The sequence below is a fragment of the Odocoileus virginianus genome, chromosome 9, assembly GCF_023699985.2.
Source record: "Odocoileus virginianus isolate 20LAN1187 ecotype Illinois chromosome 9, Ovbor_1.2, whole genome shotgun sequence".
Taxonomy (NCBI): Eukaryota; Metazoa; Chordata; class Mammalia; order Artiodactyla; family Cervidae; genus Odocoileus; species Odocoileus virginianus.
Window position 1 is genome coordinate 63,162,133 of NC_069682.1, and position 20,460 is coordinate 63,182,592.

A 20,460-nucleotide genomic window follows, 5' to 3' on the forward strand; every position below is an offset into this window, starting at 1 on the left:
CCCTGTCCTCGCCTCTCCCTGCTCATGACCCCGGCTTGAGCTCCCTCTGTCCCCTTGGAATCTTTTGCTCTCTTTCTCTGGAGTTTGGGGATTCCAGTGGCTTTTGGAGCCCAGTATCTCTGCGAGCTGCCTTCTCACTGGGGCTGACCCATGTGTGGACAAGCAGGAGGACAGACATGGCTGTCTCCTTGCAGGAACTCTTATCAGGACCCACTAGAGCCCTCGGGTGGAGCTGGGTTTTTGGGGGGAGGCTTCGTTACTTGGGACTTCCCCAAGAACTAGCTTCTGGGTCAGAAATTCCTAAGTCAGAGGTTTCAAACTATAATCTAGGAGGCCACTGATGGGGCAGGGGGACCTTCTCAACACTCCCACCCCCACACACCCCAGCTTCAGCCTGAACCACTCTATTTGAATTTATTGGCTATCTAACTTAGAGTTCTCCTTACAGTTTTGTTTGAAGAAAGCCTTCCAAAATTAAAAAGTAAAGGTTTTGAAGCCTTGTTCGAAATTTCATCCCGTTCCACCAACATTTGGAAAGAATCTTATAGCTGACTTTACTTTTTATATTGTCTTTCATATTTTTATTTTGTGCATTATTAACTTACTTACAAGGAAACAGGCTCAGAAAGGTTAAGTGGCTTGCCTGTGATCACACAGCATGTATGTAATGGAGCTGGATTCAAACGCAGGCAGCTTGGCTCCGCTGTCCTTCTCGGGAACTGGGTGTGCCCTCGTCATGACCTGCTCGGAGCTGACCCTGCCTGTGTCCGCCTTGCAGTGCTGCATCGACAACTTTGAGGAAATTGTCAAGTTGCTCCTCTCCCACGGTGCCAACGTGAATGCCAAGGACAACGAACTGTGGACGCCTCTGCATGCCGCGGCCACCTGCGGCCACATTAACCTGGTGAAGATCCTCGTTCAGTAGTACGTGCCCCTCTCTGCCCCAGGAGCAGCCTTCCCTCTGCCTTTGTGTTTTTTTTTTTTTCATTTATTTATTTTAATTGGAGGCTAATTACTTTACAGTATTGAAGTGGTTTTTCCATACATTGACATGAATCAGCCATGGGTGCGCCTTTGGTGTTTTTCCAGGTTTCTTTTTTTTTTTTTTTTTGCGGCGGGGGAGGACTTTCATCTCTCTTTTTTTTCTGTTTCTTTGGTGCCTATCCCTTTTCTCCCCACATTCCCTCTCCATCCCTGTGTCTCTCTCTCCTGTTTTCCCTCTCTGTCTTCTTTCCTCCTTGATCTCACGTTGCCTTTTCCCCTGTGTCTCTCTTAATTCACATTTCCTCTCTTTTCATTCCCTTCCTTTCTCCTGATATGATGGTCATAAAATACGAAACACAGTTTACCATCCTTGCATTCCAGGAATAAATCCCATTTGGTCATGGCATATAACCCTTCTACTGTGCTGCTGAATTTGGTTTGCTTGTATTTTCTTGAGGAGTTTTGCATCACTGTTCATAAGGGATATTGGTCTGTAGTTTTCTTGTAGTGTCTTTGGCTTTGTATCAGGCTATGATTCTCTTTCTTTTCATCTCTTTTTCTCTGTCTGTCCCCACGAGCCTGTATTCATCTCCATACTTATGTGTTGTTGCCATTTTTCTTGCTATAAAAAAGCAGGTATATTTCCTTGGCTCTGCCCTCTCAAGTCCCATCCACATGCTTTTCTTGGGGGCAGAACCTACTTTGGGGGACACCACATAGCAATGTCTTTCCCAGGGATAAGGCCATTTCCCTCTGTAGAGTTCTGAACAGTTTCCCCCCACCCTGAACTTCTTTCCAGTCTGCTCAGGCTCTGCAAACACAGAGAAGAGGCAACCTTGAATTTCAAGTGTGTTTCATTGAATTCATCTAATGATTGGTGGGCATTTGAGCTGGGCCAAGCCCTGTGCTGGGCACTGAACACTCAGGGACGCAGAAGTCCTGAGAAACTCAGCAGGAAATCAGGTGATTTCAGTCCCAGACGGAGACAAAGCGAGATCAATGGTGGCTGAAGTCCCAGGGGAGCATCTGAGCACAGGGATTCAAGAATAGCGGCTGAGGGCAAGTGGCCTTTGGCGGAGGTCTCAGGAGAGCAGCCAGGGCGCATCGAATGGCTGCTCGGATGTTAGAGATGCTTCCCTGGCTCAGAGAGGTGGATCAGCTTACCCATGGGCACACAGGAGCTCAGAGGTCCCAGGGGAGGGCTGTTAGGCCAGAGGACTGGCAGGTGGCCCGTGCCCACACCTCCAATGAGAACCTGGGTGTGGCTAAGTCTGCAGGAGCATCAGATGGCCACCATCCAATCAGAGGTGGTGCGAGAGGAAAAGGAAGTGGATACCAGCATGGTACCCGTCCCCAGCGCCAATCTGTACCAGAATCATGGGTCTAAAATGTGTAATCCTCAACCCCACCCCATCCTCTTGAGAGACTCTGTTTTGGGAGGTCTAAAGTGGAGCCCAGGAAGCTTCATTTTATTTTAGTGGTGTCTGAGTGATTCTGCCACAGGGAAGCCCAGGCCCATGTGCTTGGGAGCCACTGGCCCCAAAGGGGAATTCTCCCACGGGGTCCCAAGGCCTTTTCCTACCCTGTCTTGGTTTGCCTTTGGGTCAGGGACTTAGAGGAGGAATTAGGGTAGCCTTGGGTGTTTCTGTACTTGGTCCAAGATTGAAATAGGACAGGGAGAAGTAAAAAGAGCTGGCCATGAAAGAGCCAAATTTCCATCTTGAACCTCCCACATCCTAGCTATGTGACCTCAGACAAGTAACTGACCCTATCTGAACCTTGTTTTCTCTTGAGTGAGATGGGGCCAATAGTACTCAACCAAAAAGACTATTATGAGGATTATATCAGATGATGTGTGTAAAGTGCTTAGATCAAGCCTGGGTCTTAGCAGATGCTTAGTGGTGCTGCCTCCATTCATTTTGTCTTTTCTTATTTGACATCTATCCTCAAGTGCCTACCTGCTGGTTCAACAGAGGAGGAAGCTGGGGAAAGTGGCACAGCTCTCCTGGGACTGTGGCCCCTTCACCCCCAGGCCCCCTGAGATCCTGGAGATGCTGTCCTTGCTGGGCTGCACTGTGGTTGGGTTGTGGGTGTTGGGGTGCCCAGTGGGGTGTGGGTGAGAGGCTGGACAGTCGAGGCAGTCAGACCAACCCTCTGCATGTTCCTGGCCCTCACCCTGGTCCTCTCTCTGCAGTGGAGCCGACTTGCTCGCTGTCAACTCTGATGGGAACATGCCCTATGACCTCTGTGAGGATGAGCCCACCCTGGATGTCATCGAGACGTGCATGGCGTACCAGGGTAAGGGCAGGGCCGCCTGCTGGGAAGTGGGCTGGGTGTGGGGCTGTGGTGAGCATCTCTCAGATCAGTGCAGGTGAACAAGTTACCTAGAGACGTACCCATCGCTCAGTGCTCAGGAACTGGGATGGGACCCCACGGTGGTTGTTACCCATGTGATGGACAAGATGCAAACACAGAACAAGCCTGGAAAACGCACGGTGCACGAGGATGGGCCCGGCTGTCATCTGTGTCACCCACACACATGGGCAGCCTCAGCTGGCCCCGTCTCTTCATCAGCTGTGATGGTTCAATTCAAAACATTCACAATAAAGATATATTCCCATTTGGGAAAATACAAAGTCAAGAACATTCACGGCTGCCTGCTCTGTGCCAGGCACCACTTGGGCTGCCAGGGACTCCGGGTAAACAAGATGTGGGCTGTTCTCAGCTCACAAATGAGCTTCAGAGAGGAAACAAATGCAGCCGAGACCAGCCCGCCCCCATCACCCCAGTACATGCTCCTGAAAGGCCTCCTCTTTAGAAATATGTCTCAAATCCAGACCCTGGCCTGCAGTCTGGGTCCTCCCCTCATCTCTGCCCTTGTGTTTCTGCCCAGATGGCTGCAGGAACCGCCCTTTTGGCCTGCCCATTCCCTGGCCCTGGAGCTTTCCCTGTCCACTTTCTGTAGAACTTCCTAATTTTTGTGCCAGTCTGGTGAATCTATGGACCCACCCCTTCTGTATTTTTTAATGCACTTATCAAAGCCATAGGATTATAAAGGAAACGACTGCTATTTAAGTAGGGCTCACCAAATGCTTTTAAATGTGTAATATAGAAATTCATTGATTCATGAAACAATAAGATAACATGGTGTGAAAATACCTATAGTTTCTGTTGGTGACAAAGTCGTGGGCACTGCCAATTCTACTGTGAATTTGGACTAGAAGGACATGCTGTATCTCATTGAAAAGTTAGTGAAAATAGGACTTATCTGGTGGTCCAGTGTTGAAGAATCCAAGAATGCATTGGCAGGCAGGGGACATGGATTTGATCCCTGGTCCAGGAGGATCCCACATGCCCCTGGACAACTAAACCCGTGTGCACTAGAACCCCTGCTCCCCAACACGAGAAGCCATCACATTGAGAAGTCTGGGCCCCAAAACTAGAGAGTAGATCCCGCTCGCCACAGCTGGAGAAAGCCCGCGCACAGCAACAGGGACACAGCACAGCCAAAAATGAACAAACAGAAAGTTAGTGAAAATAAACAGGTCCTTCTTTGTCTCCCCTCAAGTTTGCAGACCTCCCCTGAGTTCTATCCAAGAATGCTTGCTTTCATGGACCTTTTTTTCAGAGCAAATCACTCTCTCCTTAAACTCCATTCGTAGCTGCCAGTAACACTTACATTTTAGCCAGAGATTCAGGCTTGAAAATGTGTTTCTGAGTCCCTCCACCTCGATTTATTCAGCTCTCCATTCAGAAGTGATATATTCAGTAATTCAGTTGTGGCTGTAATAGAGATTCACTGAGCATCGTGCCTGGTGCTGCAAACACAGCTGTGGATGAAGTGGAAGAAATGAACAGAGACCTGGTCAGATAGAGTGGGCAGGGGATGCCAGCTGGACCTAAAGGATGAGATCCAGGCTGGACCTAAAGGATGAGATAGAGCCAGGAGGTGGGTAGGTGGGTGGTCGGGACTGCCAGGTAGAAGAGCTGTGTATGTAACAATCATTGATATTAACACAGCGCCACTGGGTTCCAGGCTCTTGTTCATGGCCCAGCACGTGGTGTTCGTTTTTCTCTGGGCCTGGGAGAAATGACCTCTGAGCACGTCTGTTTACCCCCTTGACTGGCAGACCCTAAGAAAGGGGAGTCATACCTTCCTGCTCTGCCCTCCCTCCCCTCCCCCATGGGTTCTCTGCCTGGGAGTGCTGACTCAATCCCCCCTCCCCCACTGCAGGCATCACCCAGGAGAAAATCAACGAGATGCGGGCAGCTCCCGAGCAGCAGATGATTTCAGACATTCACTGTATGATCGCAGCTGGCCAGGACCTTGACTGGGTAGATGCCCAGGGGGCCACACTGGTGAGGAGAGGGACCAGGCTGGATTGGGTTGGGGGGTCGGGACCAGAACCCAGACCAGCTGGAGCTGAATGGGGCCAGCACTGGGTGGAGGTCAAGCCTACACAGTGGGGGCCTGTCTGTAGCCTTGAAGTTCCTCCCCCTTTTGGGGACAGGGTTGCCCCAGGAATGTGGAGAGTTAGCAGAGCAGGAATCATCTGCTTTGAGAAGCTGGGGCTGGGAGTTGGGAGCCGTGAGTTGGGGAGGCTTGACTCTGCTGTTCACCTCTTCTGTCTCCAAACTTCTCCTTTACCTTACACTCTAGGTGTCCATTCTGAGTTCATTATTTCCACTTCTTCCCATGATGTCTCCTGCTTCAAGACGGGTGCCACGTTCATCCACTCATCCAGGCCATCTTGCTTTGCACCGTTCATTCTCCTGCCTCAGTGTACCCTCTCCCACCTCAGTGCCTTGTTTCATTGTCTGTCCCTGATGTTGCTGCAACAGCCTCTCTTCTGGTTCCCTGACTTCAGAGCCCAGACACCCCCAGGGACCCACCCATCTTTGGTTCACCCATCCTCTGATTCACCCATCCATCTTTGGTTCACCCATCCATCCATTGGTTCACACATCTATCCATTGGTTCACGCATCCATCCATTGGTCCTCCCATCCATCCACTGGTCCACCGATCCATCCACTGGTCCACCCATCCATCCATTGGTCCAACCATCCATCATTGGTCCACCCATCCATCCATTGGTTCACCCATCCATCCCGTCAACATACACATCCTCTGTGCCACATGCTTTACTAGACATTGGAGACAGAGAATGATGGAATCTTCTCTATCTGCCTCATTAGCTTCACTCACTGTTTAAATTCAAGTGTCAGTGAAACCTTCTTGATCTTTCTTCATAGGCTTTCATAGCATGATACAGCTCAGTACTGGGGAGGTCTGCTTCTGCAGCCTCTAAACTGAGAACTAGAATATGGCCTTGGAAGCCCCCCTCAACCTTGTGCATGGCTGGGCCCATCCTGTCCTAGGCTTGCGGTCCATTCAATTATGAGCGCTCAGGGTCTCAGAATCTTCAGCTTTTCAGGTAGGGCTCAGCAGTACCAGGTTCCCTCACTGTCCCTCAGGCTTGACATGGTAGCCCAGATGTGATCATTGAACTTCTCCCACCCCATTCCTGAGTCCACCCTCTGCCTCATCCCCTTTTCTTTTTTTTTAAATAAAACTTTTAAAATTGATTATTTGTTTATTTCAGTGACATATGAGTTGCTTTGTAATATACTAGTTTCAGGTGTATAACACAGTGATTCAATATTTTTTATAGATTATACTCCATTAAAAATTGTTACAAAATAATGGCTATATTTCCTTGTGCTGTACAATATACTTTACTTATTTGTTTTATACATAGTAGTTTGTGTCTCTCAGTCCTCTACCCCTATCTTTCCCCTGCCCTTTCCCTGTCTCTATTAGTCAGTCTGTTTCTGTTTTGTTACATATATTTGTTTGTTTTTTAAATTCATGTATAAGTGATAACATAGAGTATTTATCTTTGACTTCTTTCATGAAACATAATGCCCTCTAGGTCTACGTATGTTGCTGCAAATGCCATTATTTCATGGCTGAGTTGTATTCCATTATCTATATATACACCACACTTTCTTTATCCATTCATCTGTTGATGGACACTTAGGTTGTTTCCATATCTTGACACTTGTAAATGATGCTGCTATGAACATTGGGGCGCCTGTGTCTTTTCGAATTATTGTTTTCTTTTTCTTTGGATATATACCCAACAGTGGATGATGTCCTCTTTCTAGGTTTTTGTGCCTCATGCTCTTTTCTAAGAAAGGGGTCCCCGCTCAGATCACCTGCTCAGCCCAGCAGTCAGGAGTTGAGTCAGGTAGTTGGACTGGACGCTGCATGAAGACTGGGCGAAGTTACAGCCAGGCTGTGCCAGGACACTGCCTGCCCTGGAAGGGGCTCCACCGGGTCTGTGGCTCAGCCCTGTGGACACAGGGGTCTGCTCCTCCTGGACTGGCCTCAGAGCGGCTTCACTCACATGGCTGGGCACACACTAGGTCTCAGTCCTTCCCAGTGAAGCAGGGAGGCGTACCTTCTCCACGGGGTTGTTGGGAGGACTAAACGAGATTCTGCATGTAGGTGCTCAACAGAGCCTATAAACTCTCAATAGATCCTGGTGATGAACTCATTATTATTATTAACATGATCACTTGTATTTATATAATAAAGAACAAGGTCCTACTGTGTAGCACAGAGAACTATATTCAATGTAATGGTAGTTGTAATCCCCTGTAATGGGAAAGGAAATCTGGAAAAAAATACATGCAGATGAATAATTGAATTGCTTTGCTATATACCTGAAACACTGTAAATCAACTATACTTTAGTAAAACAAAAAATAAAAAAACCCACCAGTATCAATCTCCCAGTCATACTTTTTATTCCCAGCTATGTATGTGGCCCTACAGTTTTTAATGTCTGGCCGGCTGTGTGTCATTCTTAATAGCTGGCAAGCATCAAACATTTATAAATCAGATAGTGATATCAGTTTTCGTGTGTGCCTGTTCCAGATCACATCCTGTTTTGTTTTGTTTTTTTCTGAAAATTAAAAAAAAAAAGACAAAAACCCCAAACCTCTGTTTGCCAGAAACTTACAGCAACCTGACCCCTGGATGACGCGGCATCTGGCCATCAGGGCTGTGTTCTGTTGGACCTCTGAGACCCCATCTACAGGGCTCAGTGCATAGTAAGCACTCAGTAAATGCTGATGCCTTAACGACAGGGGCTCAAAGACAGAGAAGAAGGACTCACCTCTCTTCCTTACCTTCTGTTTCCATACTGCAGACTTACTAATGCTCTGTAACGTGGCTGGTATTTACACCTCCTTCTGTTCCATTCTACCGGCCCCAAGTATGATCTGGGCCTTGGGCCGGGGAATGGACTATCCTGCCTCCAAATGAGGGACCAGAGGGACCAGCCCCCATGGGGAGTGCTGACCCCTTTCCTCTCCTTCAGCTGCACATAGCCGGAGCCAACGGATACCTGCGGGCAGCCGAGCTCCTCCTGGACCATGGTGTACGCGTGGATGTGAAGGACTGGGATGGCTGGGAGCCCCTGCATGCGGCTGCCTTCTGGGGACAGGTAGTTATCACCCACAGGGCTGTGAGAGAGGCCAGCTTGTGGCCACCCTGCTGACCTTTGGGCTGGGAGTTGGTTCAAAAGAACACCAGACCCACTTAGGGTGTTGACTACAGCCAGCGTGTAGGATGTGAAAAGACCTACGGAGTTTGCAAAAAGGATTGTCAAGTTGTGTCCTAACAAGATGAGAATCCAATTTGCCAAATTAGAAAAGTTTCCACATTTCTGTCTTGAGTTTTTCCACTTGTTTCCCAGACAGAAATCTCTGTAGTTTTCGCCATTCCTGTTTAAACACCTGACCTCTCTGGAGTTAGCGCTGACTCCTTCTGTCCCTCGGTATGGCTGATTCATGCTGGAGGAGGTGTCAAGCCCATTGCATTTGTCGGAGTTCCCAGCTTTATGGGGCAGAGCCTCCCCTGGGAGTCAGCTTTGCCCTACTGTTCATTGGATCACATCCTAAGAAGCTTTGAACTCACTCTTTCCAACTCCTAGGCTTTCTCAGCTATGGGCAGGGGGGAACCTGGGCTTCTTCCTGTATTTCAGATGCAGATGGCGGAGCTGTTGGTGTCCCATGGGGCCAGTCTCAGTGCTAGGACGTCCATGGATGAGATGCCAATTGGTAAGTTCAGAAGGACCACACCTGGTACATACATCAGCACTCTTTGATATTTTTGATGAGTGGAGGATAAATGGTTGAATATATGGTTGGATACATGGTAGACGGATAGTTTGATGAATAAATTAATGGGTGAATAAGTGGGTCAATGTATGGATGAATGAATAAGAGGATGGGTGGGTAGAGGATGAATCTATGGATGACTGGTTCAGCGAATAGGTAGACAGATGAACTAAAAGATGAGAGGGATTGAGTGGGTAGGGATATATGATTTCAATATCTTTCCATAATGTCTTGCTTGGGCTCCATGGGGTACCTGCTGGTTTCTCTCGATACATTTTCTATCAGTGGAGGATTGATGACTCCTCTTGGAAGTGATCAAAGGCATATGAATCCTTCAGTCATAGCTGGGAATTGGGACTGTGCATAGGACCTGGGGTTTCCTCTGCTTACACTCCTCTAAGGAGTGGGTTGTAGCCCAGGAAATAAGGCTGGCACTGCTTTTGCCCCTCCACCCACAGCACAAAAGATGCTGGGAGTTTTCAGTGGGTTGGGATGGCTGTTCCTCTGGTCTGGAGTGCCCTCGGGGATCACCAGCCCCTTCTCTGCGCCCCCCCCCCCCATGGACTCCTCCACGCTTTCAGACCTGTGTGAAGAGGAGGAGTTCAAAGTCCTGCTGTTGGAGCTGAAACACAAGCATGATGTGATCATGAAGTCGCAGCTGAGGCATAAGTCATCTTTGAGCAGGAGGACGTCCAGCGCGGGCAGCCGAGGGTGAGTCGGGGGTGGGACAACCAGGGGTGCCCAAGGATGCTCCCGCCCACGGAGCCTGGAAGCAGCCTCCCACCACCCCCGTCTCCCCTTAGGAAGGTGGTACGTCGAGCCAGCCTGTCCGACAGGACCAACCTGTACAGGAAGGAGTATGAGGGAGAGGCTATACTCTGGCAGCAGCGGAGCGCATCCGAGGATCAGCGGAACTCTACCTACAACGGGGACGTCAGGGAGACCAGGACAGACCAAGAGAATAAGGACCCGGTGAGAACTTGCCTCGCGCCCCGCCCCACTGACTGCTGCCGTGGGAGGGGGACAGTTGGAACCCCAGCTTGGCATTGCTTCTTCATCTCAGGGCCTTTGGAGGGAGGTCAGCTGGCCATCGCCTTTAAACCAGGTGGATCCTGTCTGATGGCGGTGCCTACCATGGTTTTTGAGGCGAGTGTAGGATGTGTTTGCATCAGAGCTGGGTGACTGGCACACAGTAGGGGCTCATAACTGCCAGGGAGCAAGTGATCACCATGTGTCTGCTTGAGCTCCAGCAGAAGAGAGATTTTGTTCTGGCTTCCCAGAGGAGAAGGTTCCATAGGGCAGCCACTCTGGGAGAGAAGGGTGCTAAAACTTTTTTAGGGGAAACCTAACAAGATGTTGAGAATTGTGTTGAGATATTGGGTTGGAAGAAAAATTTTGAAAAGTAGTAGGGGGCTGGCAGAACATCTAAGAAGCTGGCTCCAGGAGTAGATAATGGTTTGGGCGTTAAACCGCTTTCCTTAGAAGATGCTGTATTGTTTTCTGAGAACTATTGTAATGAATAGGTGGCTTGAAGTGAGAGAAATGTCTTTTCTCACAGCTCTGGAAGCCAGAAGTCTAAAAAATTCAAGGTGTCTAAAGGCTTGATTTCTTCTGGGTGTTGGAAGGGAACTCTGTTCCATGCCTGTCTCCTAGCGTCTGACGGCTCGGGCACTCCTTGGCTTTTTGCTAGCGTGCCTCCAATCTCTGCCTCTGGCTCCATGTGGCCTTCATTGTATATGGGTCTGTGTCTTTGTTTTCTCTTAGAAAGACACCAGTCATTGGATTAGTGTCCACCCTTGTCCAGTGTGACCTCATCTTAATGTAACTGATTATACCTGTGAAGACCCTACTTCCAAATAGGGTCACACTCAGAGATGTGGGGTGGATGTGAGTTTTGGGGGGATGCTATTTAAGCGTCTGCCTGCAATGCCGGAGACCCGGGTTCGATCCCTGGGTTGGGAAGATCGCCTGGAGAAGGAAATGGCAACCCACTCCAGTATTCTTACCTGGAAAATTCCATGGGGAGAAGCCTGGTGCAGGCTACAGTCCATGGGTTACAAAGAGTCAGACATGACTGAGCGACTTCACTTTCACTTTCACTTTTCATTTGCCTCAGTACTGATGCATTCAGGTCCATGCCTGGCTGCAGTCTTGCTGGGTGGAGTATGCAAGTTTGGGACCAGAGCAGAACTATGGGGCACAAGAAGGAAGGGGCTGACCATACCAGCAGTGGTGTGCCTTTGTGGTTCTACCATCACACAAAGAGCAGCTGAAAACATTTCTAGTCAATGTTGCTTGGAGGGATGCAAAATGTCTCAGTGGGACCCTGCTTCCCTGTGTGGACAAGGAGGCCAAGTGAGGGCTTGTCTTGCTGGCAGGAGTGAAGGCATATGCTCCAAAGAATCTCCATTGTGAAGGGAGTTTGGGGGAGAATAGATCCACGTATATGTACAGCTGAGTTCCTTTGCCACCCACCTGAAACTATCACAACATTGTTGATCAGCTATACTCCAATATAAAATAAAAAGTTTTTTTTTTTAAAAAAGAGGGACTTCCCTGGTGGTCCAAGGACTAAGACTTCTTGCTCCCAATGCAAGGGACCTGGGTTTGATCCCTGATTGGGGGATAAACCACAACTACAGACCCAGCCCGGCCAAATAAATGTTGAAAAAAGATTTGATTCAAAGTGTTTTTTAAAAAGAGAGAATCCCCATAGAAGCACTGACTGGGATGGAGCCCGCAACTTGGAGCTTGTGTTCTGCCTCTTCCCACCTGAGCCTGGGGCTTAGGAAAGAAGAGAGTTGTAGATCGAAATCAAATCACATTTCAGATGCTTCCCTGATATGCTTTAATTATCTTTTCTTTGTGATAGAGGTGTAACTTGTATAACCTCCAGAAATCTTAAATGAAATTTTCAATGACCTCTTACCAATGTGTACCTTCAGATGAAAGTATACGCATTTCACCCCAGAAAGCTCCTACATTCCCTTTTCCAGGCAGCCCTTCCACCCCAAAGATATGAGAGTGTGCTCGACTCTTTGGGTCCCCATGAACTGTAGCCCTCCAGGCTCCTCTGTCCGTGGGGATTCTTCAGGCAAGAATACTGGGGTGGGTTATGTGCCCTCCTCCAGGGGATCTTCCCAGCACAAGGTTCGAACCCAAGTCTCCTGCATTGCAGGCAGATTCTTTACTGCCTGAGTCAGCAGGGAAGCCCAGCTCAACCTGGTGCTCTGTGATAACCTAGAGGGGTGGGATGGTGGGGTGGCGGGAGGGAGGTTCAAGGGGGTGCTATATGCATACCTATGGCTGATTCGTGTTGATGTTCGGCAGAAAGAAACACAACATAGTAAAGCAGTTATCCTCCAATTAAAAGAGAAACTCAGGTTCTCAGGCCCCACACCAGATGGACTGAATCATAAATCCTGGGGCTGGGACCCAGCACTCTGTATTTTAACCAGCCCTCCAGAGGATTCGGATGCATGCAAGAATTTGAGAACCACTGATCTGAGGGCGTGTTTGCTCAGCCTGACTCCCAAGTCAGGTTTCTGACAGGACTGTGCACTGATAGCCCCCAGGGCTGGCCGTGGGACCCACTTTTGGCAGAGCTGACTCCCTGATAGCCGGCACAGCGTGATGAGACAACCCTGTCTCTTCAACCAGTGGTTCACTATCTAAATTGTATAAGAAAATCACCTTGGGGAGGCGTTTTGTTTTTGTTTTTTTTTAAAACTGATGTCCAGGCCATAATCCCAGCTGATTAAATCAGTCTCCATGCTTTGGACTCAGGCATTGTATTTGTTTGTTTATTTATTTATTAACAAATAGGCTTTATTTTTTTTTTTTTTAGTAGTTTTAGGTTTATAGAAAAATAAGTGGGGGGACTTCCCTGGTGGTCCAGTGTTTTAGACTTTGCTTCCATTGCAGGGGGCAGGGACTGGGGAACTCAGATCCCATGTGCTGTTGTGTGGCCAAAAAAAGAAGTTTTTTGTGTGTCTTTCGATCTTGTTTATAGTGATTTTTGGTATGCTTTATATTTTTGTTACTGTCAAATGTATCCACCTTTTCCTTAGAGTTTCTAGGTAGCAGCTCCTTTTACAGCTCTCATTACCCAGGGATTGCTAGGTGGAAAAGATCTCTGAGTAAGAACCACTCGCATTTGGAGCAGAGATACCCCAGGAGTATATAGAGAGAATTCTCAGTGACCAAAAAACCCAGTTAAGATTGATTTACACACACAAAAAGAATGCACTGGCTTGGGTAACTGGAAAGTCTGGGCCAACTGGATCCGGTGGCTCAGAACATATCATCAGGGGACTTCCCCGGCAGTCCAGTAGTTCAGACTTTACCCTCCATTGCAGGGGCTATGGGTTCAATCCCTGGTCAGGGAGATAAGATCCCACATGCCTCGAGGCCAAAAATCTAAAACATAGAAACAGAAGCAATGTTGTAATAAATGCAGTAGAGACTTTTAAAATGATCCATATCAAAAAATCTTAAAAAAAGAACGTATCATGAGGGTGCAGTGTCTCTGTCGTCTCTCCTTCCTTAATGTTGGTTTCACAGCCAAGCAGGCCCTTTGGTGTGCTGTCTCCCCAGTTTATGATTCTCACCCCTGCTGTTCCTACAGAAACAGAGCGGCTCTTCCCCAATTTTTCTAGCAGTAAGTCCCAGGGTTGAGTTTCATGGAACCAATTTCTGAACCCATTCCTGAACCAATTCCAATAGTGAGTTTACTGATTGGCCAGGTCCCGGGGTCATGGCTTCTCTCCCCGAGCAAAGATGGGAGTCAATTGGGTCTATCAAAACCCACAGACTGATGCGGTTCCCCAGAGGAAAATGAAGGTCTTATTACCCAGTTAGGGAAAATGGAAGAGGACAGGTTCAAGCAATCATGCCCTCAGTAGAGGCGCAAGTCGGGGCGGGCTTCAGCTCCCCCAGCCAGCTGATGACGTTGTCCTTCTCACCCTCAGAACCCCAGGCTGGAGAAGCCCGTGCTGCTCTCCGAGTTTCCCACCAAGATCCCGCGCAGCGACATGGACGTGCCTGTTGAGAACGGCCTCCGGGCTCCGGTCAGCACCTACCAGTATGCGCTGTCCAACGGGGACGTCTGGAAAGTGCACGAGGTGCCCGACTACAGCATGGCCTATGGCAACCCTGGCGTGGCCGACGCCACCCCGTCCTGGAGTGGCTACAAGGAACAGAGCCCCCAGACGCTTCTGGAGCTGAAGAGGCAGCGGGCTGCGGCCAAGCTGCTCAGCCACCCCTTCCTGAGCACCCACCTGGGCAGCGGCGTGTCCAGGACGGGCGAGGGAAGCAGCGAAGGCAAGGCCCCCTTGATCGGAGGCAGAACTTCTCCGTACAGCAGCAACGGGACCTCGGTGTATTACACGGTCACCAGTGGAGACCCCCCGCTCTTGAAGTTCAAGGCCCCCATAGAGGAGATGGAGGAGAAGGTCCATGGCTGCTGCCGTATCTCCTAGTCTCTGTGGGATGGAGGAGAGAGATGCATGGGGAGAGGGATCCTGGAATCCAGGCCAGCCCAGCAGCCCTGGCTGGGGGTGGGCGGGGGGGCAGCTGGGGTGGGAAGGGGGAGGTGGGCTCTGCATTCCTCTGGAACGCAGAGCCCACCTCTCAGCCAGCTGCCCATAGCATCACCACTTCCCATGGTTCTGCTTCTTGCCGCATTGTCTGCCATCAAAAAACAGGGCCCGTCGTGGCTTCCTGACTCATCCTGCTGTCAGATTTTGGGAGGGCGAGCTGGGATTCCAGTTCTGTTGTTGGTCAAGGCTTCTCTGGACCCGTACTCACATGTCATATATCAACACACACACACATACACGCTCACACTCAATCAATGTGTAAGAATGACACAACTGGGCTCATGGGAAGCAGGTGGAACTGAGAATTTGTGAGCTCTTCCTAAGAGGACTGAGGTTAAGATTCAGAGTTTGTCACCACTGCCAACATGGCTTTAGCAGGGGAGGAGGCCTGCTAAGCTGAGACTCGTCTTCCTGCCCAGAGTCCTGCCAGGGCTTGGTATCATCATCCCTGTCTGGCAGGAGCAGGAGGTCTTCTCTGTGTTCAGAGGGAGCTAAGGGAAAGAATCTGCCTGCAATGCAGGAGATGGGGGTTTGGACCCCTGGTCCAAAAGATTCCCCGAAGAAGGGAATGGCAACCCACCACTCCAGTATTCTTGCCTGGAGAATTTCATGGACAGAGGAGCCTGGTGGGCTGCAGTTCATGGGGTCGCAAAAAGTCAGACACAACTGAGCGACCGACACTTTCACTTTGATGAACCCACAGCGGGTGGATGAGATGGGTGTAGACCTCCTCCCCACGGCCTTGCCCGTGCCCAGAGCCATCTGTGTAAGCACCCAGGGGCCAAGGTAGAACGCCAGGTAATTCTGCTCCTGGAATAATCCAAATCTATTTTGCTCTTGGATGGAAGCATCAAAATGTGGCGAGGAGAGGGAAAAAAGGTAGCATTTTCAAAAGTGTGTTGGATAAAATAATTCTTTTAGACTGTAAAACTCCAGGTTGGGGAGGGATTGCTGAATTAGCTTTCTTTCACAGACAATATCATGATCACTAGGTTTTAGTGACTGGTATTGAAAAAAAAAATGAAGCTAAGGGAGAAGCTTCAGTTGGAAGGGCTTTTCCAGGGAGAGAGGTGAGTTCATGTTTTTAATTTCTACAAGCATCTCTGTTCAGATGACAGAACCCAGTGCCCTGGCCGAGCTTTGTGACTGGTCAGATGGTTTCAGTCCAGCCTGTCTCACCCAGTCCTCCTCAGACTGAGCCATCAAAGTGAGCAGTGGGGGGGCTGCTGTGGTCCCCACCTCTCCCAGGGTGAATGTTCAGGACTCCCAGCCCAGCTTTGCTTTTTTAGGAATGCCTGGTGACATGGGTTTTCCAGTTGGCTCTTGTGAACTCCTGTCTGGCCCAGGGGCTGCTATCCTGCTCCTGCCCAAGCCTGCAGATCCAAGGTGCCCATCTGTGGTCCAGCATCGTGCACTGCATTCAAGTGGTGCTGCTGGAGTTGGGTCTTGCGCCAGCTTTACGATTTCATGGCCCCCAACCTTTCTGATGCTGAGGAGGGAAGACTACGAGGGACAGGATGTCTGCCACCTTTCCACTGCATCCTCTCATGAGCCCTTTGAAATTGTTGCCCACGAGTTGGGCACTGTCCACGGGCTTGGCCAAAGCTTACTGGTGTAACTAACTAGCTGCAGGTCTGTTTCCTGCTCTGCACGCCTTTTACTTGTCCAAAAACTACCTCTTTAGAGCTCTGAAGGGGGCCCCTGAGGTCCAGATTCGGAAATTTGGGGGACAAATCTGGATTTCCTTTAATCCTTTTCTTTCTGAGCCTATGAGAAATTCTCCCTGTGAGACATCTGGGCCAGAGGTTGGGGCTGGGGGGGACCCCTTGTGCCACAACGCTAGTAAGGGGATCCGCTGTTTGTCCCAGTCCTCCACTGTGGCCCCCAGGCCTCCTGTAGCCCAGAGGCAGAGCTCGATCCCAAGGGCTCTGGCTGATGCTTCACCAGGCGCAGGGCAGCTGGGCCGGAGAGCAGGGGCCTCAGGAGTCACTCCGCCCCTGGTGGCTCCTGGATGCAGGGAGAGTCACAGCATCAGACAACTCCCACCCCAGTTTCAGGGCGGATCTAGTGTAGGGTGGAAAGTCAGGTCAGGTGACTGCAGACAGCTGTGCGTGATGCCTGCCACATCTCTGGGGTCTGGGTCTGGGGCTGGCGCTCTTATCATCTCATCCTATGACTGGGTCAGGGCAGGAATGATCCAAAACACGCATACCTTTAGGCTTTAAAAACAGTGTTCAGATGAGACTGACACTGGATTTCATTTTGAGCTATGAGCTGGGAGGTCCCGAGGGAAGCCACACGCTCCTAGGAGACAGCCGTGCAGGTTTTCGGATCTGTTTGCTCAGAGACCAGAGACTGAAGGCATTTATTGCCCCTTCTGAGTCCTCTGGCTATTTCCTCCCTTCCTCCCTTGCTTCCTGCCTCCTGGGCCACTGTCTCCCACCCAGAGGGCTGGGAATCCCAGCTGATTGCCCGACAGGAGCCAACTGCAGGCTCTTGGGCATTAGCTCATATTTTCAGTCAGGGATAAACCACTTCCATCAAGTCCCAGGGGAACTTTCCCTGTGGATCTCCTTGGTGTCGAGGGACAGGCTGGGGCCAAGGTCATTGAGTTTTTCACTCTGTAGTTTATTGAGTAGCTGAGGCTCACCAGGCACTGTGTTAGGCTCTGGGAATAAAGGAGGAATGAGGTAGACTGAGGACACTGCTCTTTACAGTTCTCATCCTTGGAGGACCACGAGTACCAGCAACCCCCATTTGATTCAGAGACAGAAAAGCTGTGTCCTGGTCCATCAACCCTTTGCTTTTCTGCTCTTGAGAATCCCTGGACTGTGGATTCCTTTAGTTTGGAGGTTGCTGGCATGGCCACCCTTGGATAACATCTGCCACTAAATGGTGGAGATGCTGGGTCTTGGGTTCCAGGTAGATACCATCTGAAGCCTATCTGGAACTCTCAAGGATAGCTGCCTTCCAGCCAGCATCTTTTGGGCACTGTCTAACAGCAGTTTGAAGTCAGTGTCTAGAAGAGCTAGGAGCCTGGAATTTGCGGCCAAATGCATCTCAGCTTCTTCAGCTCATTGTCTCTTGCTCGTTTATTACCTAATCCTCCTGCCCCACCAGTGGATAGTGGGAGGAAAAGGAGCTTCTCCTTTAACATCAAAGCCTTTCCTCATAAGTCTGCCTCTGTTCCTGGCAGATAAGAGAGCAAGGAGCAGGGAGAAAGCTGGCAAGATCGACTGGATGCCCAGCTCCTGGTTAGACCCAGGTCTGGTGGCAGTTCCTGGCAGATGGAAGGAGGCTGTTTCTAAAGCATGTGCCACATAGCTCCATGTGAGCTCCGGCCCTTGCTCCCACCCTGAAAATTGGTGACACCCACCAGAGACTGAGCTGCTGGCTAGTAGCTCAAGGAAGTTGAATGAACCACAAGCCTAAGGTCTTCTGAAGACTTCAGGATGTAATTCTCCATCAGATTATGCAGCATTGATGAAACTGCCCCGTACTGTTTGATCAATCTCAGCAGGCTTAGAAAAGTTAACAAGGATGTGTCCCCTGACCTACCCACTAGTTGGCTGGCCTTGTCATAACATGAGACCCATTTTGGTTATTGGTGTCAGGTACTTTTTGATCTGGAGTTCTCTCTCCCACTTGCTTTTCCAGAGCAGAATACTGGGATGCTTTTCAGAAGCGCACTTCTTACAGGATGCCTAGAAGGACTCTATTTAACTCTTGCTATTGTGACCTGGGGACAGCCTCCCCTCCCCCAGGGCACCTAAGAGCCAAGGGTCATGTGGCCAGTGGGTGACTCTGCAGAAGTGACTGCCTTTGCTAGAAGCACTCCTCGACAAGAGTCTCTTGTTGGCCAGTTGGTCAGAGGGCCTGCTTCCCATGGGCACTGTGAGTGCCAAGGTGCGGGGCCTGGCTCTGCGCACCCAGGAAAAGTCTACAGATCCCCAGCCCCCCCGCAATAATTCACCAGACCAGAAGCCACTGATGTACAGAGAACACTTAAGAAAAATGTATTTTATGTGAAAAAAAAGTTAAATCTCTGTATACTGTATCAGCAGCTTTGTGTAAAAATGGCAATCAAGAGAGTCTAATATATTTAAAACCTTTTTTAAAAAAAAATCCTCGCAGATCTTTGATATTGTATTGAAGTAACTTCCAGGTAAGCTCCTTGCCACACGTGGCAGTGGTGGGCCATTCGAGACTGTGGCTCAACCACATCCCAAAGGGGCGTGCCCCTGGAGTCGCTTCCATTTGCCAAGGCCTGTGACAGAATTGGCTGTTAAAGAGTTTTTAATTAAGATGAATTAAATTCCTTTTAATAACACCTGCTCGGTGTGGCTGTGGTCATTGCTATGAGCTTGCTTGAACTATAAGGATTTGAATTCACAAAGAGGTGATGCCTGGGATAGTTGGTAGGGGAGGCTTCCCTGTCCCTGCCCCCACCACAGAGGCCTCTCCTGGTTGGCCCCTGAATCACAGGGAGGCCTGAGGCCTCAGCCATGGAGCAGGTATCTTTCTAGACTGCAAGAAGGTGAAACAGGATGAAATCAAGAAAAGAAGGGTATTTGAAAATGACCTTCAGGGACTTCCCTGGTGGTCCAGTGTTGAGAATCTGCTTTCCAATCCAGGGGACGAGGGTTCGATCCCTGGCCAGGGAACTAAGATCTCACATGCCTCAGGACAACTAAGCCCATGCTGCGTGTGCAACAAGAGAAGCCTCTGCACCACAACTCGAGAAAGCCTGCACGCCGCAATGAAGACCCAGCGAAGCAAAAATAAGAAACGACCTTCATCCGACCAAATGTTGCTTTTGAAATTAACATGAAGCCCCGTGATAGTTCCTATAACATTCTCTCCCCACACTTAATTGTTTGTCTGATGACATATGTAACAGGGCTGCCTCTCTCTTCTGTTCTCTTGACCTGTCCTTCTCTTCTCCTCACTCCATCCCTGTCCTCCCCATATAGTTTACAGTGGGGAAGTCAAATACTACTTCACATTTTTACAACAACTCAGGAGGTAAGACTGTGGTTATCCTCACTTCTGACCTCAGGCAATGGAGAGATTGATAAGCTCTAGGGTTACACAGTCCCAGACAGTGGTCCTTTCTTTCACCACATACAGAAATTTGTGGGTATCTTGGAAGAGGATGAAAAAGAGTGCTCTCTTGGACCCTTCTGGATGCTGGCTACCATGACAGGGACACACAGAAGTTCCCACACTTGGGCTTGAAAAACTTCACAAACAGGCTGGGTTTGGGGAGAGAGGATGAACAGAGATACCTGTGTAGCAGTGGACATTCATTGATTTGAAAAGTATATTGTTTTTAAAATGCTAGTGGTAACCTCTCATATTTATGAAGACTTTACAGTTGTACATATGTCTTCCCACACAAAGGGAATGAGGCATGAAAATTGGCTATTAGATTTAGCACTATGGAGCTCATGATGATCTTTTAATTAATTAATTAATTAATTTGGATGCATTGGGTCTTAGTTGTGTCTAGCAGGATCTCTCCTTAGGGGTACACAGATTCTCTAATTGTAGCAGCATGTGGCAACTTGGTTCCCCAACCAGGGATTGAAGGTGGATTCATAACCACTGGACCACCAGGGAAGTCCCTCATGACGAGCATGACAAGAGGTTTTGGTTGAGCAGTGAGGAATGAGTCTGATTGGA

The 20,460-nt window shown here is 49.4% G+C and overlaps 1 protein-coding gene across 2 annotated transcripts in view; it reads left to right on the top strand.

Moving 5' to 3' along the window:
- Positions 1-19,105, top strand: part of PPP1R16B (protein phosphatase 1 regulatory subunit 16B) — a 108,766-nt gene extending 89,661 nt beyond the window's left edge. For both annotated transcript variants that reach the window (XM_070472625.1, XM_020909085.2), the window contains exons 4-11: positions 779-924; positions 3,179-3,282; positions 5,219-5,343; positions 8,374-8,499; positions 9,040-9,115; positions 9,757-9,886; positions 9,979-10,147; positions 14,146-19,105. In XM_070472625.1, coding sequence (XP_070328726.1) covers positions 779-924; positions 3,179-3,282; positions 5,219-5,343; positions 8,374-8,499; positions 9,040-9,115; positions 9,757-9,886; positions 9,979-10,147; positions 14,146-14,655 — 1,386 coding nt within the window. In that variant the 3' untranslated portion in view covers positions 14,656-19,105. The remainder of the gene's footprint in view (positions 1-778; positions 925-3,178; positions 3,283-5,218; positions 5,344-8,373; positions 8,500-9,039; positions 9,116-9,756; positions 9,887-9,978; positions 10,148-14,145) is intronic.
- The last annotated feature ends 1,355 nt before the right edge of the window (positions 19,106-20,460 follow it).